Source organism: Macrosteles quadrilineatus, unplaced genomic scaffold (genome assembly GCF_028750875.1).
Source record: "Macrosteles quadrilineatus isolate MER2022 unplaced genomic scaffold, UCM_ALF_1.0 Scaffold_9__3_contigs__length_116548681, whole genome shotgun sequence".
Classification (NCBI taxonomy): Eukaryota; Metazoa; Arthropoda; class Insecta; order Hemiptera; family Cicadellidae; genus Macrosteles; species Macrosteles quadrilineatus.
The window spans coordinates 68,989,404-69,008,143 of record NW_026542602.1 but is presented as its reverse complement, the minus strand read 5'-3'; the positions used below and the strand labels follow the sequence as shown (position 1 = coordinate 69,008,143).

Sequence of the window (18,740 nt, the reverse complement as noted above, 5' to 3'; positions counted from 1 at the left end):
AGGTGCACAACTTGGTTGAGGGGGGGGGGGGAAGTAGCGTTGAGGCGCGTTCTAGAACATCGCTCATATCTCGTGAACTAGACACGATAGAAACCTGTTTAAAACGACATTATATTACAAACCGCATCTGCTTAAAATATTATACAATGGAAAATCCCATATCAATGAAAATAATTGAGTTATTTAACATTTTATTTGAAATTACAAATTTAAAGTCAAAATACCGTTTATCTACCTACATAACTCTCATAAAACAATGAATAGTACTGTGTTTGGAATGCATTCTATGTTCAACACACGAATTACAAAAAAATAAGTGTACTGTACTTTCCTCAAAATAATATGTACGGAGTTCTCGAGTTTGCGAGAAAATAATTATAAGCTGTTTTTAACACTAGGCTATTTTAAATATAAAATTTAAACTAAAATCTAGGTACAACTACCAAAGAAAATGCTTAAGTTTGAAATGTATACAGTTTTTATTAAAATAATATTAAAATAGACTTGGAAATGCTGTTCTTCATTTTAAAACTTAACCATGTAAACTACACATAAGAAAACAATAGCTCCTACAAATTTGCTAAAGCCATGTAAATGCAAGACTAGTTCTAGATCAACTTGTAGCTGCTTTTCAAACAAGTCATCCTGCAGATCCTACTGCAAATGTTTTAAAAATTGTAGAAATCAAGGATCTTTAAAATGAAGTACAGCATTTCCAAGTCTATTTTAATATTCTTTTAATAAAAACCGTATACATTTCAAACTGAAGTATTTTCTTTGGTATTTGTACATAGATTTTAGTTTAAATTTTATATTTAAAATAGCCTAGAGTTAAAAACAGCTTATAATTATTTTCTCGCAAACTCGAGAACTCCGTACATATTATTTTGAGGAAAGTACAGTACACTTAATTTTTTGTAATTCGTGTGTTGAACATAGAATGCATTCCAAACACAGTACTATTCATTGTTTTATGAGAGTTATGTAGGTAGATAAACGGTATTTTGACTTTAAATTTGTAATTTCAAATAAAATGTTAAATAACTCAATTATTTTCATTGATATGGGATTTTCCATTGTATAATATTTTAAGCAGATGCGGTTTGTAATACAATGTCGTTTTAAACAGGTTTCTATCGTGTCTAGTTCACGAGATATGAGCGATGTTCTAGAACGCGCCTCAACGCTACTTCCCCCCCCCTCAACCAAGTTGTGCACCTGATGGAATGGCGACAACATAGGTTTTTGTCATCTCCAAGGTGCCCCCAACAACAATCAAAAGTCAAAATGCGTTACACTTTCGGTACATACCCAATTTTTACAAGTCTGTACTACACGTTGATTTCTGCCGCGCAGTGGCGTCACCCGCGTCACCGTGCCGCTTCATCGGAAACCTCGCATAACCTTGTAATATTTCGATATAATTACCATATAAAGTCACTTAAGCGTGTAAAACATATTATGCACGATGAATTACCGGCCTTTTTGTTGTTTTAAAGGGGTTTTTATGGATAGTTTAACGTTATTTAGGGGTTTTATTCAAATTTTTAAATAAATGGTTAAATAACTCAACTAATATCATAGATACTGGACTTTTCCTGGTTACTTTTTTAAAGCAGATGAAGTTGGTAATACAATGCCGTTTAGAGCTTGTTTTTGTCGTGTCTAGTTCACGAGATATAAGTGATTTTCTAGAACGCGTCTCAGAGCACCTTCCCCCCCTCCCCCCCAAGTTGTGCACCTGCTGGGAGGGCGACAACATCGGTTTTTGTCATCTCCAAGATGCCCCCAACAACAATCAAAAGTCAAAAAGAGTTACACTTTCAGTGCATACTCAACCCCCTATAGATGCTGGACTAATTATAAAAAAAAGGATATTTAATAGTATATTACATTACTAGTCCTGAAAATAAGTGATTACAGGACGAGTGTGGTCGTTCCCATACGAGACCGGTAAACACATTTTGGATGAGTTACGTACGATAGTTTACGCCGTACTACTAAATCAGTACAAATCCACCATATTACCACCAACTAAAGGACTAAAAATCACTAGTCATAAACTCTAAGCGAGGTTATGTTTTTGTTTATAACCACTCATTGCCACCCAAATACAGTATAAATCAACTGATTGGTATCCGGTAAAACTCATTACAGTACAGTAGTACGCAATGAAACCCCATTTGATTAAGCTGGCGGCAAACAACTGTTTTCTGGACTAAATATTTGCGTGGGAAGTTCGTTAAAACAGTGCAGTATGGTGTAAATCCATTTCCATAAACATAAACTGTTTTGCCTATTGTTTACATTCTGACAGTGGTTAAACATTCAACTGAATGATCAGCTGTTTGTTGCAATTCACATTTAAACTCTTATAAAAAAGTGGGTCAGCATGAGTCTTTGAAAATGAACTCTACTGTAGAAATAAATCAAATTCAATAAGGGTCAACCCCTAAAGGAAATAACGTTATACCCATTTCCATTTGTCTCTCTGCTAGGTTATAAAAGCCCTAAAATTGCACTTAAATTGTAAAAATCGGTTAAATAGGATAGCTGAAAGTGGATGTGATAGAGAAACCTCTTATTATATTAAGTATATAGATATATTAGCTACAGCATAGTGAAAATAAAACGTTAAATGTTTGATAAAAAAATATTTATTACATATTCAAACAAGCTTGTTGTAACCGACTCCGAGACAGGTAAGTAAAACTTTATTTACCCCCGTCCTCAGGTTTTCTTCATTCTCCTCTTGGTAAGGCTCTAATTTGAAAGTGACACCAAAAAATGTCCGGAGATGCCGTAGAAATGATATCCTACAAAATAAACGTAATAAGTTAAAAGTTTGAAAAACATCACTTATACATAGGCTACTTATAAATAAATTACTAAAATAGTACAAATTTATGAAAACTAAGCAGGACTAAATTATGCGAAGAAATTTTATGAAATAGAGCTCCAATCATTCAAATCAATTGGGACAGTACCACATTAGCATACTAAAACGAGGGTAATTGGATTTTCACCAAAATTCAGGCAATTTTACCACTAATAAAATTGGCTGAGCTTATACTATCAAGCTATCATGGAGGACGATTATGATTTTCCATGATTGCGGGAGACGATGATCAAGTTCACACTACTGTTGAAATATTCAAGATTTGGCCGCAACCGCAGGATGCGCAATGAGGATGTTTTCATGACCGCAGGTGTCGATGGTTATGTCTAAAAGAACGCAAGAGAGGTGTTGGATTTTGCCACAATCACGGTTGTGGGTACAGGGTTGGGACCACGGTCAGAAAATTGTAAAGGTTGCATTGTCCAAGGAGCATGATATATGACAAAATTATTTGTACACCTGAGATTTATGGATCACACTCGATGGTAAAAGACAATGATAATGTTCCTGTGACAACAGGAGACGTTAAATATTTTGCCACAATCGCGGGACACAACGATGATGATGTTACCGCAGGTGATAATCAGGAGTTTGCCTTGATCACAGATACACCCCTACAATAAAGTTTCTATGACTGCTGGAGACGATGTTAATGCCCAGTTGGAGATGGGAGATGTTTAACATTTTGCCGCAATCAGGGAAGACGATGATGATGTTTACACCATCAGGTAGACATGTTCAAGTATGTTCAGGATTTTGCTGCAATTACCGAAGACAATGATAATGTTCCTGTGATCATGGAGATATTCAATATTTTTCCACCATCGCGGAGGAAGACTATAAATGTTTCTGTGATCGCAAAATAGGATAATGATGTATTAGTGTAATTGCAGCGGATAGTCCAGATTTTTGCAGTTATCGCGGGGGATAAACAAGATTTTTGCCTAGATCTTGGGTGATGATCTCCACATGACCATGGCAAATAGTCACGGTATTACCACGAAAACGTTGTCACCAATAGACAATGACATGGTTGGATTAAGCGAGGAGTAGGACTAGCCGAGCTTAGATTAGCGGTAACAAGTAATTACTTACGTGTATGGAGATAGAGGCCCAGAGACAAATTGTGAGACATCTTTCTGCGTCAGAGACATGTATAGACATGCTAGACTTTGAAAACTGGAGTCCACACATCCCCCACGAGATACCTGCAAAAATGATATAAGAAATTAGACAAGTCTTAGTACGTAAGAATATTAAATATCCATTCCCCTTACATTAAATTTTAGTTGAACTCAGTTTTGTCATAACCTAGAGTAGGCTACTTTGAACGATAGATGGTGATATTGATGTAACAAGTGGTGTAGCATGAAAATGTTACCTCCTCCAGCAAGGTCCAGGCCAGCTGTCGACCCATGTCGTCTGGAGCGAGCGGAGGGGAGGGGGGAGGACGAGACGCAGTCTCTCCTGTCAAAACTACTCCGGTTGTACTCTCCCCATATATACATCCACCGTAACCTGTGGTAGGAGTGGGAATAATTAGTAACAATTTTAAAGATATTCTTCTAGCACTAATTTTTTCAATTGTCGTAAAATTTGTATACTTTAGAGTAGGCTACATTAACATTCTCAATGGTGAAAAATCTATAGCTAATACATATGTGATTAGGCCTATAATTTTGCTCTGTTTGTAAACACAGTTGTAAATAATGGGATATGGGAACAGTGCTGCAGGATTTTACACTATTTAGTATTTTGTTTTGATTTTCTTTGACCTTAGGGTCAGTGGAATGGAAATACATAATTGATGAAGAAACACAAAACATGAACAGTGAGGGACTCAATGGGATGGACACCCTGAGGTAAACAAACAAATAACTAATAGAGGTGTAATAAATACCCAATGGCCAATACACATACCACATCACTATCTAATAGACATCTTTAAGAACTTAAAGAAGTAAGACACCATATGCTTATGTTACTGATCTATGTTAGAAAGGTAAACACTTGGTGGTGTGCTTCCTAGTACAGACATGTTTGTCTATTCAATGACTGTCCAACAGCCTCAGCAGGGTCATTTCCCAGCCCATTGTAATAAATTTTAAAAAGTGTGCTGCAACTGAATATGCCGCAAGTTGTGAGGTGCGCTCTGTAACAGTTTTTGTTGGCCATGCACTTAAAACCTATAGAAATTTATTGTCGAGTGTGTACAGTAACAATGTAATAAATTTGGATTCAGTACGGAAATGGTCCATTCTGTTTCAAAATGGCAGAACAAAAATATAAGAGGTTTTTTGAATGAGAATGCCCGACCTCACATGTCAAATCCCTCAATCTCCTTCAATCATTCAAATGGGAGATTTTCCTTAAACCACCCCACAGTAAAGAACTGACTCCAAGTGACTTCCACTTGTTTTGAACACAAAAGTTAACAGGGCAGCAAAGAGCTTCGATTACAATGAGGACCTCCAGTTGAGGTCACTTGTGCTTGCAGGCGGCGGGACTCTCTGACATGGGAATATCATAGCTTCTCCGTTGCTTTGATAAATAGAAAAGTAGTATTTTTGTGGCACTCATAACCAAATATCTTTTCTTATACAAACTTTTATTTGATTACAAAATGTTCCTTACATCCTGAACAGCCCTTGTATTGATACAAGTTACCACAAACTGACTTTATGACTTATGAGTTCAGGGTGTTTGTATATACACTTCTACATTGCAGATGAAAATTAACTGACCAGGAGATTTTCCGGATTGTTTTCCCTTGCGGTGATCAACACTGATGAAGACGTCTGGCAGGAAGTGCAGCAGTTCACCTTTCGCAGCTTCTACGATTCTGTTGGCAATACTGGGCGATACTCGGAGAGCAAACACAACTCCTCGGATCCGCTTGATCTTTCCACTATCCTTAACCTGTGCAAAAGATAATCTGAGTGTATTTTAACTAAATATTTTGTGGATAATTTTTTAGGTTTATTCAAGAAAAGCTATAAACAGGTCTATTTCCTCCATTAAAACTGCACCAAGCATGTACGCAAAGAGCGTAAGAAGTAAATACCATTCCCAGCAAAGCAGATTGTTTATAACATAGTCCTGCTAAACATAAAGTTGAAGTGATATACTTAACCAAACTACAGGTTGTTAAGGCAAATTTCAAAATTTTCTTAAGTGCCATTCAAAAATATGAAAGATAATTCTGTGGCTAAACAGGGTGAGCTACCGGTATAGAAAATCGTTTAGATTTTTGAAGATAGGCATTAAAAATTAAACAAAAATTAAATACCATTTTAGGTCTGACTTATAACTAGTGGTGTAGTGAAAACTCTTTTGATTTTTCAAAAAACCCTCTATTATTAGGCAACCTGTGGTTTTGTAAGACGATTGACAAATCTTGAGGCGTTCCTGCACTGGAAAATTTACTTCCACAACACTGCTCATTACACACCCCTTTCCTTCAATCTTTGACTATGAAACTGGACATTCCTTTCCTAAGTTAAAGCTGAAGTAAAATTTGGAAATAAAATAAACATAGCTAGATTGTGCCACCAAAAGCATGCGCTGATATAATTTATTGATTTTTTACAGGATCAAATTTTTTAACCGAGCCAAACTTTAAAGGACAAATTATTGTAGACTATTTTAAAATATATAACTCATCATCATCTATCATAGTAACAAAAACGAAACTAGAATTTGTGCCTGGATCATTCAACTATAGCCTATGCAATTTAAAAATAAATATTAGAGACAGGTCTATATAATTGGTATGTCTGCTTCAGTGTCCACGTAGACGTCGAAGCGATTAGGCTGCCAGGAGCGTGGGAAGGTCTATTGGGACCCAGGCAGATGTTTTTGTCCCCTCCTTGTCGAGAGTTCTAAAGGGTATGAACCACCTAACCTCTGAAAAGTTTAGTAATTTTTCAAAGACATCAATTTAGGGCTAGATTTGACAGTTTATACAAGATGTAGGCCTATGCAACCCTGAGGTTGAATTAACAATATCTGATCATCTCCAATGAACACAGTAACATTGTGTTCATTTCCTGCAATTTCCGAGATTTCGTCATCTTCTATTGCATAAAAGTGAACATCTTACACTATCATTATCATCATATTAACATGACAGAGACATACATACTAAATTCAATCAGCTTAGGCCTATAATTTTAAAAATTTTTGTCATCCTATGTAGGCTGGCACTTGATGCAATCTGCTATCTCTCTATGCTACACCACTGAAGATGTACTATATCTGGAGGACTACATATTATTTCAAGGAACGGCCTAAATGAGAATAAAGTATGATGGTGATGGAAAAAAGTATGGGTCGGTTCATATTGTAGCAATGTCAACCAGTACGGTGCGTGCGACAGGCCTGTCTAATTAATTTTTGTATATGTACGTTAAATGTCAAATGTAGTTTGTGTTGTGTTTTTCAACTATGACACCGCTACTCCAGCTGAATGTCAACATCTGATGATGGCATTAGGTACTTTCGTATTATACAGAGACTTATTTTATTTTACAGCTGTAGGTTAGGTGGGGTAATCATAAATATGATTGTAGGACGTTTATCGTTTCGTTATGAATTGAACGTTACCCGATTAGTCATAAGAAAATTATGATAACCCAACCTAACCTCTGCAGAGCGCTGTATTTTTGTGGCTTCCGTATAATAGGAAAGTACCTGGCATGATAATGCCGAAACGGCCGTAACAAAGGTTTCAACAGATCGAGCTGTGGACAAAAAGTAAATTACTTACCTATTGTTTTATATCACAGCTCAGGGGCTAAAACATGGTTTTCAACTAAAATTGAAGTGGGGAAGAAGAGAAAAAATATCTCAGTGGGAAAAAATTATGATGAACACGAATCGCAGAAATGGATTCTGAGGAGAAATTTTCACTTGAGGGATGACTGTTCAACAATGTACCCAAGATTCTCATGTCTAGAAAAAGGGACTCCCAGGAAAAGTATGAACTTTTGAAAAACATGAAATAGACAACGGTATTAATGAATTGGTCTAATTATCAGCATAGCACTGAGAATAGTCGTAGTACTCACTAGTGCGGACGTTCATCCACACCAGAGAGTATCGTATCCACAGTGCATGCGTCAATAAATATTGACAATTCGTGGCCTCCTAGTAGCTGGATTACAGGACGACGCCACTGTACCAAGGCCCAACAGAAAATAACTTTTAACTGCTGGATGGAACAGGTTACAGAACAGAACGTTGTTGTTACCCCTGCTGAAATATGGCGAGGGGGTCTGGTAGGCTACCTGACTATGATAAAAATGATGTAACATGTCTGTATGTTTGTTTTAAAAAAGCATAGGCTTCCTACTACTGTATTATAAATACTAAGCTATACTGTTATACTGTAGACGATGTTTTCTTGCATATTTATTAGCTAAGGTATATTTTTTACATCATTATCTGCAGCTCTCACAATAATGTTAAGGGCAGTTTGAGTTGGGCTACAAGTGTGACTTAAAAAGTTGCTAGAGACTTGGATGGCACAAAAATACATAGGCTTACACCATAAATGGTAGAATTCATCGCTTTTTAACATACCTTATGAAAAATATCCCAAAGTAACTTACCTGAACTGGTCTTAGTTGTCGCACTGCTGGACAATTCAGTACAACTTCACCACCTCCCTCCGGCTCCATTCCCCGCTTGTTGATGACCAGCGTCAGATCTGAGCTGATCACTAGGAATTTACCGAGAATTGGTAGGGCAGCTGCCTTGAACAAGTCTACAGAGGGGTCCATCTATATTGACCAAAGAAAAAGAAAACAATGATAGTCATCAAACACTCTAGAATTAGTCTTTTCACGCAACTATATGATCAGTCAACTATTTGAGGCCATGGCCACACTCTGCGACCTAGGAAAAACACCAGTATTTCATTAAAATAATATCAAAGCATATGTTCGTCACTTGGACTGTGTATATGATAATAATTATCATATGCACAGTGTTATCACTAATTATTAGTGACATCATATGATAGTTGGCAAAACTGTTTTTTACTTTTCTGCATCACTGGCCCGTGGTCATCATGAACTATTAATCAAGTGACACCCTGGTCTAGGCCTATGTAATATTAAAATGTATACCTTTGTCCGTGGCAATGAACTCAGAGTCACGTATATGCGGCGATGGGTAGCGAATGTGTTAAACTCCTGCATAACTGTTAGGAAAAATCTCTTGAAAAGGTCTATTAGCGTTTGGACCTAATGACCATCATATTTTAGTAGGTAATTTAAAAAATAATCTTGAGCTTATTTTTAAGAGAACACTCTCCCAAGGTAAATTTTTTTACAGCATCTTTTAGAGCTAGGTAAATATACGTGTAGGCCTAGAGTGTTCTTACCTCATTATTTGTAACTCCTCGAAGCGTAATGCTCAGCGCTTTTTTACAAAACGGAGCCAAAGAAAGAACTACCTCTAGATAGTACCCAATCCCTCGCTGTTTGCAACACTCGTGCTCCAATGTTCCACCAATCAGGGCTCCAGGCATAAAATCAAATTCTGTCCCAGTTTCATTTATTTCTAGGGTTGTTCCATTTGTAAGCTTATCCAACAGCCGCAGCAGATTCACTTCATATTCTGTAAGAATATATTAACAAATTAGGTAGGATTTTACCATTCTGTCTTGAAACTACGGTATACCCTTTTAAAGAAATGCAAGTGCGGTTGAAATATTTTATTTTAAATTTTCTTGAAGTCAATGCCATTTGCATTTTTACAGGGTAGGTAAAAACAATTCATAAAACCCAAAAACGATTCATGGTCATGTCGGCCCACTAAGTATTCCAAAGCTGCTGCTTCAAATGAATGTTCTAAGAACGTTTGAACCATTCATCAACATTCAATAACTGACAGCTGCCGAAAATTAATACCGGAACAGTACCTTATTCCGAACGTTGTCACTCAGAGACCTACTTAAGTTAATCATGGAAATTTACAGTGTCTATAAAGTTATCAATCTTTGGGATGGGGAGGCCACATATGTACCGAATGTGTATTTTAACCCAAATAAGTTATGAGCGAAGGATGAGAGTGTACTTAGAATGGAGTGTGATTATCTGAGTTAACATAGCTTTGTTGACTGTCTAAGATCAGCAATAAGTTAACTTAAGTTATTAGTCACAATTTAGGATCATTTATTTAAAGTATAGGCCTATAGGACTAAGTTTAATCGGTTCCAGTTTGGGGGGGGGGGGAAGAAGTGCCTGGGGGGTTTCCTAGTAGGATGAGGAGGGGGGGGGTCCTGGATAATTTGTGTTTATAATACACAGGCTACATTTTTGAACATATTTTGTCCGATTTTTCAGTCATTCTATTACTTCAACTCTTGTTCCAAAGAGACTTCAACGTAATAACTGAAGTTGTATCTGGAACGGATGAAAACATACTTTATTCTTTTGTCCCCCAAAATGTATAGTTCTCAAATAATCAAAATATAAATACAAATTCAAATCAAATGATCCAATGAGAAAATTGGGGGTGGGTCTCAAATCTTTTAATTTGCATATCAATTAAGAAGATTTGAAGTTTCGAAGCATATGACTGACAATCACAAATGTGTGCAATGTGTTATTAGTTAAGTTATGATATAAGACTTGTTCCGTACTATGGATCTGCCACTGGTTATAAACCTCTTGGTAGGATGAATAACCCGACGCATCCAGCAAGGAGAGAGCACATCAGATTCAGGGCTCGAATCCAGTCGCTGTCAGGTCTTGTAAGCAACTATGGAGGAATTTGCCTGTCTCATCTGTCTGTGGTAGTGCTAGGCGTTTAATAACATAATAGGATAACACTAAGTTATTACTGAAGATTCACCTACTGTATTACCTTGGTAACAGGTTACTGTGAATTCCCTATTATTTTTTAATGTTTTCTGAACTGTTAGAACAAGCTAGTGAAATAACCCTGACCCTTGGTAATAGTTTACTGAGATTCATATTATTTTGCTAACCTCGTAGTACAAAAAAGTCAAATAAGTTAACGCTGACCATATAATAGGCTTAAAAATCGTATTATTTTGTAGCCTCGTCTGAACTGGTAGGTCAAGCAAGTGAAATAACGCTGACCATATAATCCTATTAATAAATAGCAAGCGCTTGGTTTTGGTAATCGTTTCAGGGAATCATATTATTTTGTAACCTCGTCTGAACTGGTAGGTCGAACAAGTGAAATAACGTTGACCATGTAATCATATTAATTAATAGTAACAATGGGGCGACCTGCTGAAACGTAATGAAAGGGGAAATAAAAGGTGACAAAAATAATAATGTTATTTCTGTTATTTCACCTATAACCAAAAAACTAAGGAACGTTCCTGACTATTACTGAAATGTAACGGTATTTCCCATCTCTAGTCTGTGTCAGTGGCTTGGTGGACAGCTCAAATTAAAGTTCACAGAATGGTGGATTCTTTATACACCTCAAATCAGGAATTTCGCTGAATTTGCATACATTCTTACTGATTGTGTCCATTGACACCTTGTTTAGAAATTATTTGAGTTTTTGAGTGAAAATTTAAAAACGTACGTTTTCAGGAAAAGCACTTTGCAAATTTTTTCCCCCTTTTTTCAAAACTTTTATTATTTTTTTTATTTAATTAAAATTTGAAGTTTCATAAAATGTCCATGGTAACGCAATATCTTCGGTAGTTTTTTTTTTTTTTAAGAGCATCTTTAGTGGAAAAACACAAAATCCTGTCACGACCATAACAGACGTTTAAATGAATATTAAAAATAGTTAATTTAATTTTTATAACTATGTTTTGCTATAAAATAATTTAATTTTATGACCATTATACAATAAAAAGGTCACTGAGCTTTTGGTATATTTGGTCTTTCTAGAAAAAAATAAGAAAAACTCAAAAAATTGAAAAAAGCCAATAAAATCTTTTTAAGTTTGTATAACTCCGAAAAAACTTACCTGAGACCCGAAAAATCGTTATGTTTGTATAAAGGTGTGCTTATTTTGTGTATAAAACATTGAAATATGACAATATATTAATTTTTGAAATTTTTATGATAGAAATCGTAAACGTGATGGTCAGGGACAAGCGGTATGGTCGTGAATTTTCTGAAATAATCTAAATCTTTCTAAACGATCCTTCAATTATACTGTTAGTTATAATAAAAATATGTGTTTCAATTGAACTAAACTGTTCAATTTACAATTATCTTAAAGTTATTGTCACGACCAAACACACTATAATCCATAAGTCTGCAATGGTCATGAAAAAACCCGCGATGGTCGTGAAACTTTGGTCGTGAAATTACGTGTTATTTGGCTCTGTTCTGACGGTAGCCCTGCACCTCATGTTCGAGGATACAAAGTGGACTTCTAGGTTAATCTAGCAATTGAAATATCTTATAAACAAAAATAATTAACACCATGTCTACTTCATCGAATGACTATGTACGGTCATGGACACACCAAAATTACAAAAAACACAATCTTTCCTTTATTAATCTTGTAATTCCTCCTTTCAACTCGAAACGACCGGCACTACAATCCTGACGTACACCCCGAACTAGTCTCTAAAACCAACTGACTCCATCGACGCCAGGCTTGCCACTGTCTTGCTCCAAAGTTGAAAATTTTTCCCAAATGGTCGTGACGCCAAATCGAGGGACAGACTTATTTTGTCATGGTAGTCAGTTTGCAATGACAATAAAATTATAACATGCTCCTTTTTTGTAAGTTTAATAACCATTGATGACATAAAAATATGGCGTTATATATTTCGGCATGAATAATTAGTCTAAAAACAGCGTGAAAGTTGGAAAATGTACCCTAGGGACACGTCATGGTCGTGAATTTTGAGACTTTAAAAATACGAAAAAAATACCTAAAACCTATTTAAAACCAAATAAATGTGTGTAACATGTTGCCCCCGTCCCAAAAAATATTAAAACACATAATAATAAACTACAATTCCAGTATCTACGAAGTAAAAGGCCAGGGACATGAAAACGTACGTTTTTAAATTTTCACTCTTTTATGTTCATAAAGCTAAAAGGGATATATAGTAAGAAAAGGTATACCGTAATTAATTCAATCAGTAATCCATGACAGTTTATTATGTATTTCAGTTGATGAGCCTAACCACCCAGCACCCACCCATGCAGGAAGGATTAAATAGACCCTTGGCCAACGCATCCGTAACGTCACCCTGGGATAACGCATCCGTAACAACACCCTGGGCCAACACGTCCGTAACGTCACCCTTGGGCAACACATCCGTAACATCACCCTGGGCTAACGCACCCAAGCAGGAAGATAAACCAACACCCCTTCTGGGGACCACACCCTGGGCCAACGCATCCGTAACAACACCCTGGGCCAACGCATCCGTAACGTCACCTTTGGCCAACGCAACCGTAACGTCGCCATGGGATAACACATCCGGAAGATAATCAAGCAGGAAGATAAACCAACACCCCTTCTGGGGACCGCACCCTGGGCCAGCGCACCCAAGCAGGAAGATAAACCATCACCCCTTCTGGGGACGCACCCTGGGCCAGCGCACCCAAGCAGGAAGATAAACCAATACCCCTTATGGGGACCGCACCCTGGGCTGCGCACCCTTGTTTAGAAACTATTTGAGTTTTTATGTTCATAAAGCTAAAAGGGATATATGGTAAGAAAAGGTATACCGTAATTAATTCAATCAGTAATCCATGACAGTGTATTATGTATTTCAGTTGATGAGCCTAACCACCCACCCATGCAGGAAGGATTAAATAGACCCTTGGCCAACGCATCCGTAACGTCACCCTGGGATAACGCATCCGTAACAACACCCTGGGCCAACGCATCCGTAACGTCACCCTGGGCAAACACACCCAAGCAGGAACAAAAAACCAACACCCCTTCTGGGGACCACACCCTGGGCCGACGCATCCGTAACGTCACCATGGGATAACGCATCCGGAAGATAAACAAGCAGGAAGATAAACCAACACCCCTTCTGGGGACCACACCCTGGGCCAGCACAACCAAGCAGGAAGATAAGCCATCACCCCTTCTGGGGACAACACCCTGGGCCAGCGCACCCAAGCAGAAAGATAAACCAACACCCCTTCTGGGGACCGCACCCTGGGCCAGCGCACCCAAGCAGGAAGATAAACCAACACCCCTTCTGGGAACCGCACCCTGGGCCAGCGCACCCAAGCAGAAAGATAAACCAACACCCCTTCTGGGGACCGCACCCTGGGCCAGCGCACCCAAGCAGGAAGATAAACCAACACCCCTTCTGTGGACCGCATCCTGGGCCAGCGCACCCAAGCAGGAAGATAAACCAACACCCCTTCTGGGGACCACACCCTGAGCTGCGCACCCTTGTTTAGAAATTATTTGAGTTTTTATGTTCATAAAGCTAAAAGGGATATATAGTAAGAAAAGGTATACCGTAATTAATTCAATCAGTAATCCATGACAGTTTATTATGTATTTCAGTTGATGAGCCTAACCACCCACCCATGCAGGAAGGATTAAATAGACCCTTGGCCAATGCATCCGTAATGTCACCCTGGGATAACGCATCCGTAACAACACCCTGGGCCAACGCATCCGTAACGTCACCCTTGGGCAACACATCCATAATGTCACCCTTGGCCAACACATCCGTAATGTCACCATGGGCCAACGCATCCGTAACGTCACCCTGAGGTAACGCATCCGTATAGTCACCCTGGGCTTACGCACCCAAGCAGTAAGATAAACCAACACCCCTTCTGGGGACCACACCCTGGGCCAACGCATCTGTAACGTCACCTTTGGCCAACGCATCCGTAACAACACCCTAGGCCAACGCATCCGTAACGTCACCTTTGGCCAATGCATCCGTAACATCGCCATGGGATAACGCATCCGGAAGATAAACAAGCAGGCAGATAAACCAACACCCCTTCTGTGGACCGCACCCTGGGCCAGCGCACCCAAGCAGTAAAATAAACCAACACCCCTTCTGGGGACCGCACCCTGGGCCAGCGCACCCAAGCAGGAAGATAAACCAACACCCCTTCTGGGGACAACACCCTGGGCCAGCGCACCCAAGCAGGAAGATAAACCAACACCCCTTCTGTGGACCGCACCCTGGGCCAGAGCACCCAAGCAGGAACACAAACCAATACCCTTCTGGGGACCACACCCTGGGCCAGCGCACCCAAGCAGGAAGATAAACCAATACCCCTTCTGGGGACCGCACCCAAGCAGGAAGATAAACCAACACCCCTTCTGGGGACAACACCCTGGGCCAGCGCACCCAAGCAGGAAGATAAACCAACACCCCTTCTGTGGACCGCACCCTGGGCCAGAGCACCCAAGCAGGAACACAAACCAATACCCTTCTGGGGACCACACCTTGGGCCAGCGCACCCAAGCAGGAAGATAAACCAATACCCCTTCTGGGGACCGCACCCAAGCAGGAAGATAAACCAATACCCCTTCTGGGGACCGCACCCTGGGCCAGCGCACCCAAGCAGGAAGATAAACCAATACCCCTTCTGGGGACCGCACCCAAGCAGGAAGATAAACCAATACCCCTTCTGGGGATCGCACCCTGGGCCAGCGCACCCAAGCAGGAACACAAACCAATACCCTTCTGGGGACCACACCCTGGGCCAGCGCACCCAAGCAGGAAGATAAACCAATACCCCTTCTGGGGACCGCGCCCAAGCAGGAAGATAAACCAATACCCCTTCTGGGATCGCACCCTGGGCCAGCGCACCCAAGCAGGAAGATAAACCAATACCCCTTCTGGGGACCACACCCTGGGCCAACGCACCCAAGCAGGAAGATAAACCAACACCCCTTCTGGGGACCACACCCTGAGCTGCGCACCCTTGTTTAGAAATTATTTGAGTTTTTATGTTCATAAAGCTAAAAGGGATATATAGTAAGAAAAGGTATACCGTAATTAATTCAATCAGTGATCCATGACAGTTTATTATGTATTTCAGTTGATGAGCCTAACCACCCACCCATGCAGGAAGGATTAAATAGACCCTTGGCCAACGCATCCGTAACGTCACCCTGGGATAACGCATCCGTAACAACACTCTGGGCCAACGCATCCGTAACGTCACCCTTGGGCAACGCATCCATAATGTCACCCTTGGCCAACGCATCCATAATGTCACCCTTGGCCAACGCATCCGTAACGTCACCCTGGGCTTACGCACCCAAGCAGGAAGATAAACCAACACCCCTTCTGGGGACCACACCCTGGGCCAACGCATCCGCAACGTCACCTTTGGCCAACGCATCCGTAACAACACCCTAGGCCAACTCATCCGTAACGTCACCTTTGGCCAACACATCCGTAACAACACCCTGGGCCAACGCATCCAAACCTAAACGTTATCATGCATAACATTTTATTGAATTATTTTATCACTATGGTAGTGAGGAACCATTTGTTGCCTTTACAGCTGTTTTGCTTGTTCAAATATATATACTCCTGCTACGCTAAAACATTTTGCAAAATATATATATTGCCAATTAGTCTAATAACAATACTGCACTCATACTGATTAACTTACTTACTTGTAAATAATTGAATTGAATTGAATTGAATTGAATTGCCCTTATTGAGATTATGCCGATGCATTGTGTTTGCAAAGGAGTAAGGATATATGGAAGGGGACAAGTATGGTTTTTTAAATTTACTCCATGACAATAATTGTATCCCTACCATTTTAACAAAATTCAATTTTATAGCCTAGCTTAGATTTTAAAATATATCTTCATTTTAATTCAGGCGAATGGCAATAACTCATCTGGTTACTTAGGCTATTACAATTTGCGTAATTTTCAATTAAGCGCAAATTAAAATATTGTGCTTTGGTGTTGAAATAAAATAAATGTATAAAGTAAATGTATGAAATGTACCTTTTGTTTAGGCCTAAGTTACTCTACTAGGCGAGCACTATAACAACTCAGCTAGTCAGCTACCCAGTAGGGATGAGCATCGATAGAAAAACATCGATGTTGACCATTGATGTTAACATCGAACCATAAGTTAACATCGACGAGTGGAAAACATCGACCTCTAAACATCGATGAAAATCGGACCAAAACATCGATGTTTTAATAAAAATTCCGTAATTTTGTAAAAAAAGTGATTGGATCAAAACATCATTGTTTTAGTAAAAATTCCATAGTTTCGTATAAAAGGATAAGTAGGTAAACCACAAGTAAACACACAACAAATTTAAATCAAACATTATCAAAAAATTTATTTAATTTCGTCAAGTTATTAGTACATTACAAAGGCTTTAAGCCTGCTTTAATTCATTCCCAGCTCCATCGATTGAAATGAAATAGCAGAAAAGACAGAGAAATGCAGGAACACAGTACAGTCACAGTCGCGTACACAACTCTCTCGCCGAGCGCCAGTACAGTCGGGTCCTACGAGAATCTCCAGTAGCGTACTTGTACTAACAAAATTAGTTGTTGTTTTGAGAGTAGAGGGTTTATTTTAAAAAACCTGGTAAAAATAAAACTAACAATTCCGTTTTAGGCTATACGAGTAGATTTAAAAAACTGAAAAAAACATCGTGTACAGTAAAATTCTAAAAACATCGATGCAAAACATCGATGTACGATAAACATCGTTAGCTCACTATCGATGGCAAAAACATCGAACATCGAAAGAAAACATCGATGTTTCGAAAATATCGGCCATCGATGCTCATCCCTACTACCCAGCCATAGTAGGCTACATTCGCTTTTTGTTCAAGATCATAGGCCTACACTGCTGATGAACAGTAGGCTACCTATCCATTTTACATGAACCATTGGTATGACTAGCAAATTACAATTTTGAGGCTAATTCAACGTGGCAGTAAGCTTAGGATAAAATTAGGTTAACTTACCTTGTAAACCAGGTTCATCACTTTGAGCCCTAATTTCACTAATATTTATGGCTTTCCCACTAAGCACAGACAGCACAAGCCTTTGTCTCAGATAGTTACTTCCTTTAAAAGATATAATGTTCTTTCTTAAAGGTCCCATAGTAGGGCTACTTAAGTATAATAATTTAACCTAAACAGTAAACAGTGAACAGAACAGAAACACATATTATTTTGAAGTTAGTTTACAACACTCACACACACGACACACACACACACATACACAAACAATTTTTAGGTCGGTCATGTATGTTGTTTTTGTCTATTTAAGCCAATGGCTAGGCTTTCAAAAATCCATGCAGCTTCGAGGTACACTAATCGCGGTTGCAACCTATATATCAAGGGTTAATCATAAGTTATTTATAAGTTTAATTGATAACAGTTTCGGTAATACTAATAATTTTGGTTTTGTTAAATTTTAAAGCCCACAATATGTCAGTTCTATTTTTCTTTATTTTTCACAGTTAAATTTTAAAACAGTTAAATGATACCTAAAGTGTCGTGAATGTATGGAAAATAAAAAAAAAATGCGCAGCTGCCTTCTTGGATGTTAGCTAGGCATTCGATGAGAGGTGTCATGTGGACTTAAAGTAAAACTGTATCAAACCCATTAAAATTGTCCGATTTTGAAATTTAACCTTCGAAACAGGACTTTCCAAATATAAAGATTTCTTACTGATCTACATCTAACAAAATTTGGGAACCCTCAAGGAAGTGTCCTTGGACCCTTTTTGTATATGTATTCTTGAAACATAGCAAAACTCCCAGGATGAGTTTATAGGAATTAATTGCTACTTCATTTGCGGATGATACCTACTGTAATTTTAACGCACCTTGCTACGTTACCAACATGATTTGTAGACTTAGAGACCCTCAATAATTCT

The 18,740-nt window shown here is 38.7% G+C and overlaps 1 protein-coding gene across 1 annotated transcript; it reads right to left on the bottom strand.

Moving 5' to 3' along the window:
• Positions 1-2,634: 2,634 nt before the first annotated feature.
• LOC129003142 (probable RNA 3'-terminal phosphate cyclase-like protein) lies at positions 2,635-18,030 on the bottom strand. Its single transcript, XM_054431389.1, has 7 exons — positions 17,821-18,030; positions 9,288-9,523; positions 8,512-8,682; positions 5,644-5,818; positions 4,281-4,417; positions 3,995-4,107; positions 2,635-2,816 (listed from the first exon to the last, which is right to left on the bottom strand). The coding sequence occupies exons 1-7, from the start codon at positions 17,957-17,959 to the stop codon at positions 2,669-2,671; spliced, it is 1,119 nt and encodes a 372-aa protein (XP_054287364.1). The 5' UTR covers positions 17,960-18,030; the 3' UTR covers positions 2,635-2,668.
• Between the last annotated feature and the right edge of the window lie 710 nt (positions 18,031-18,740).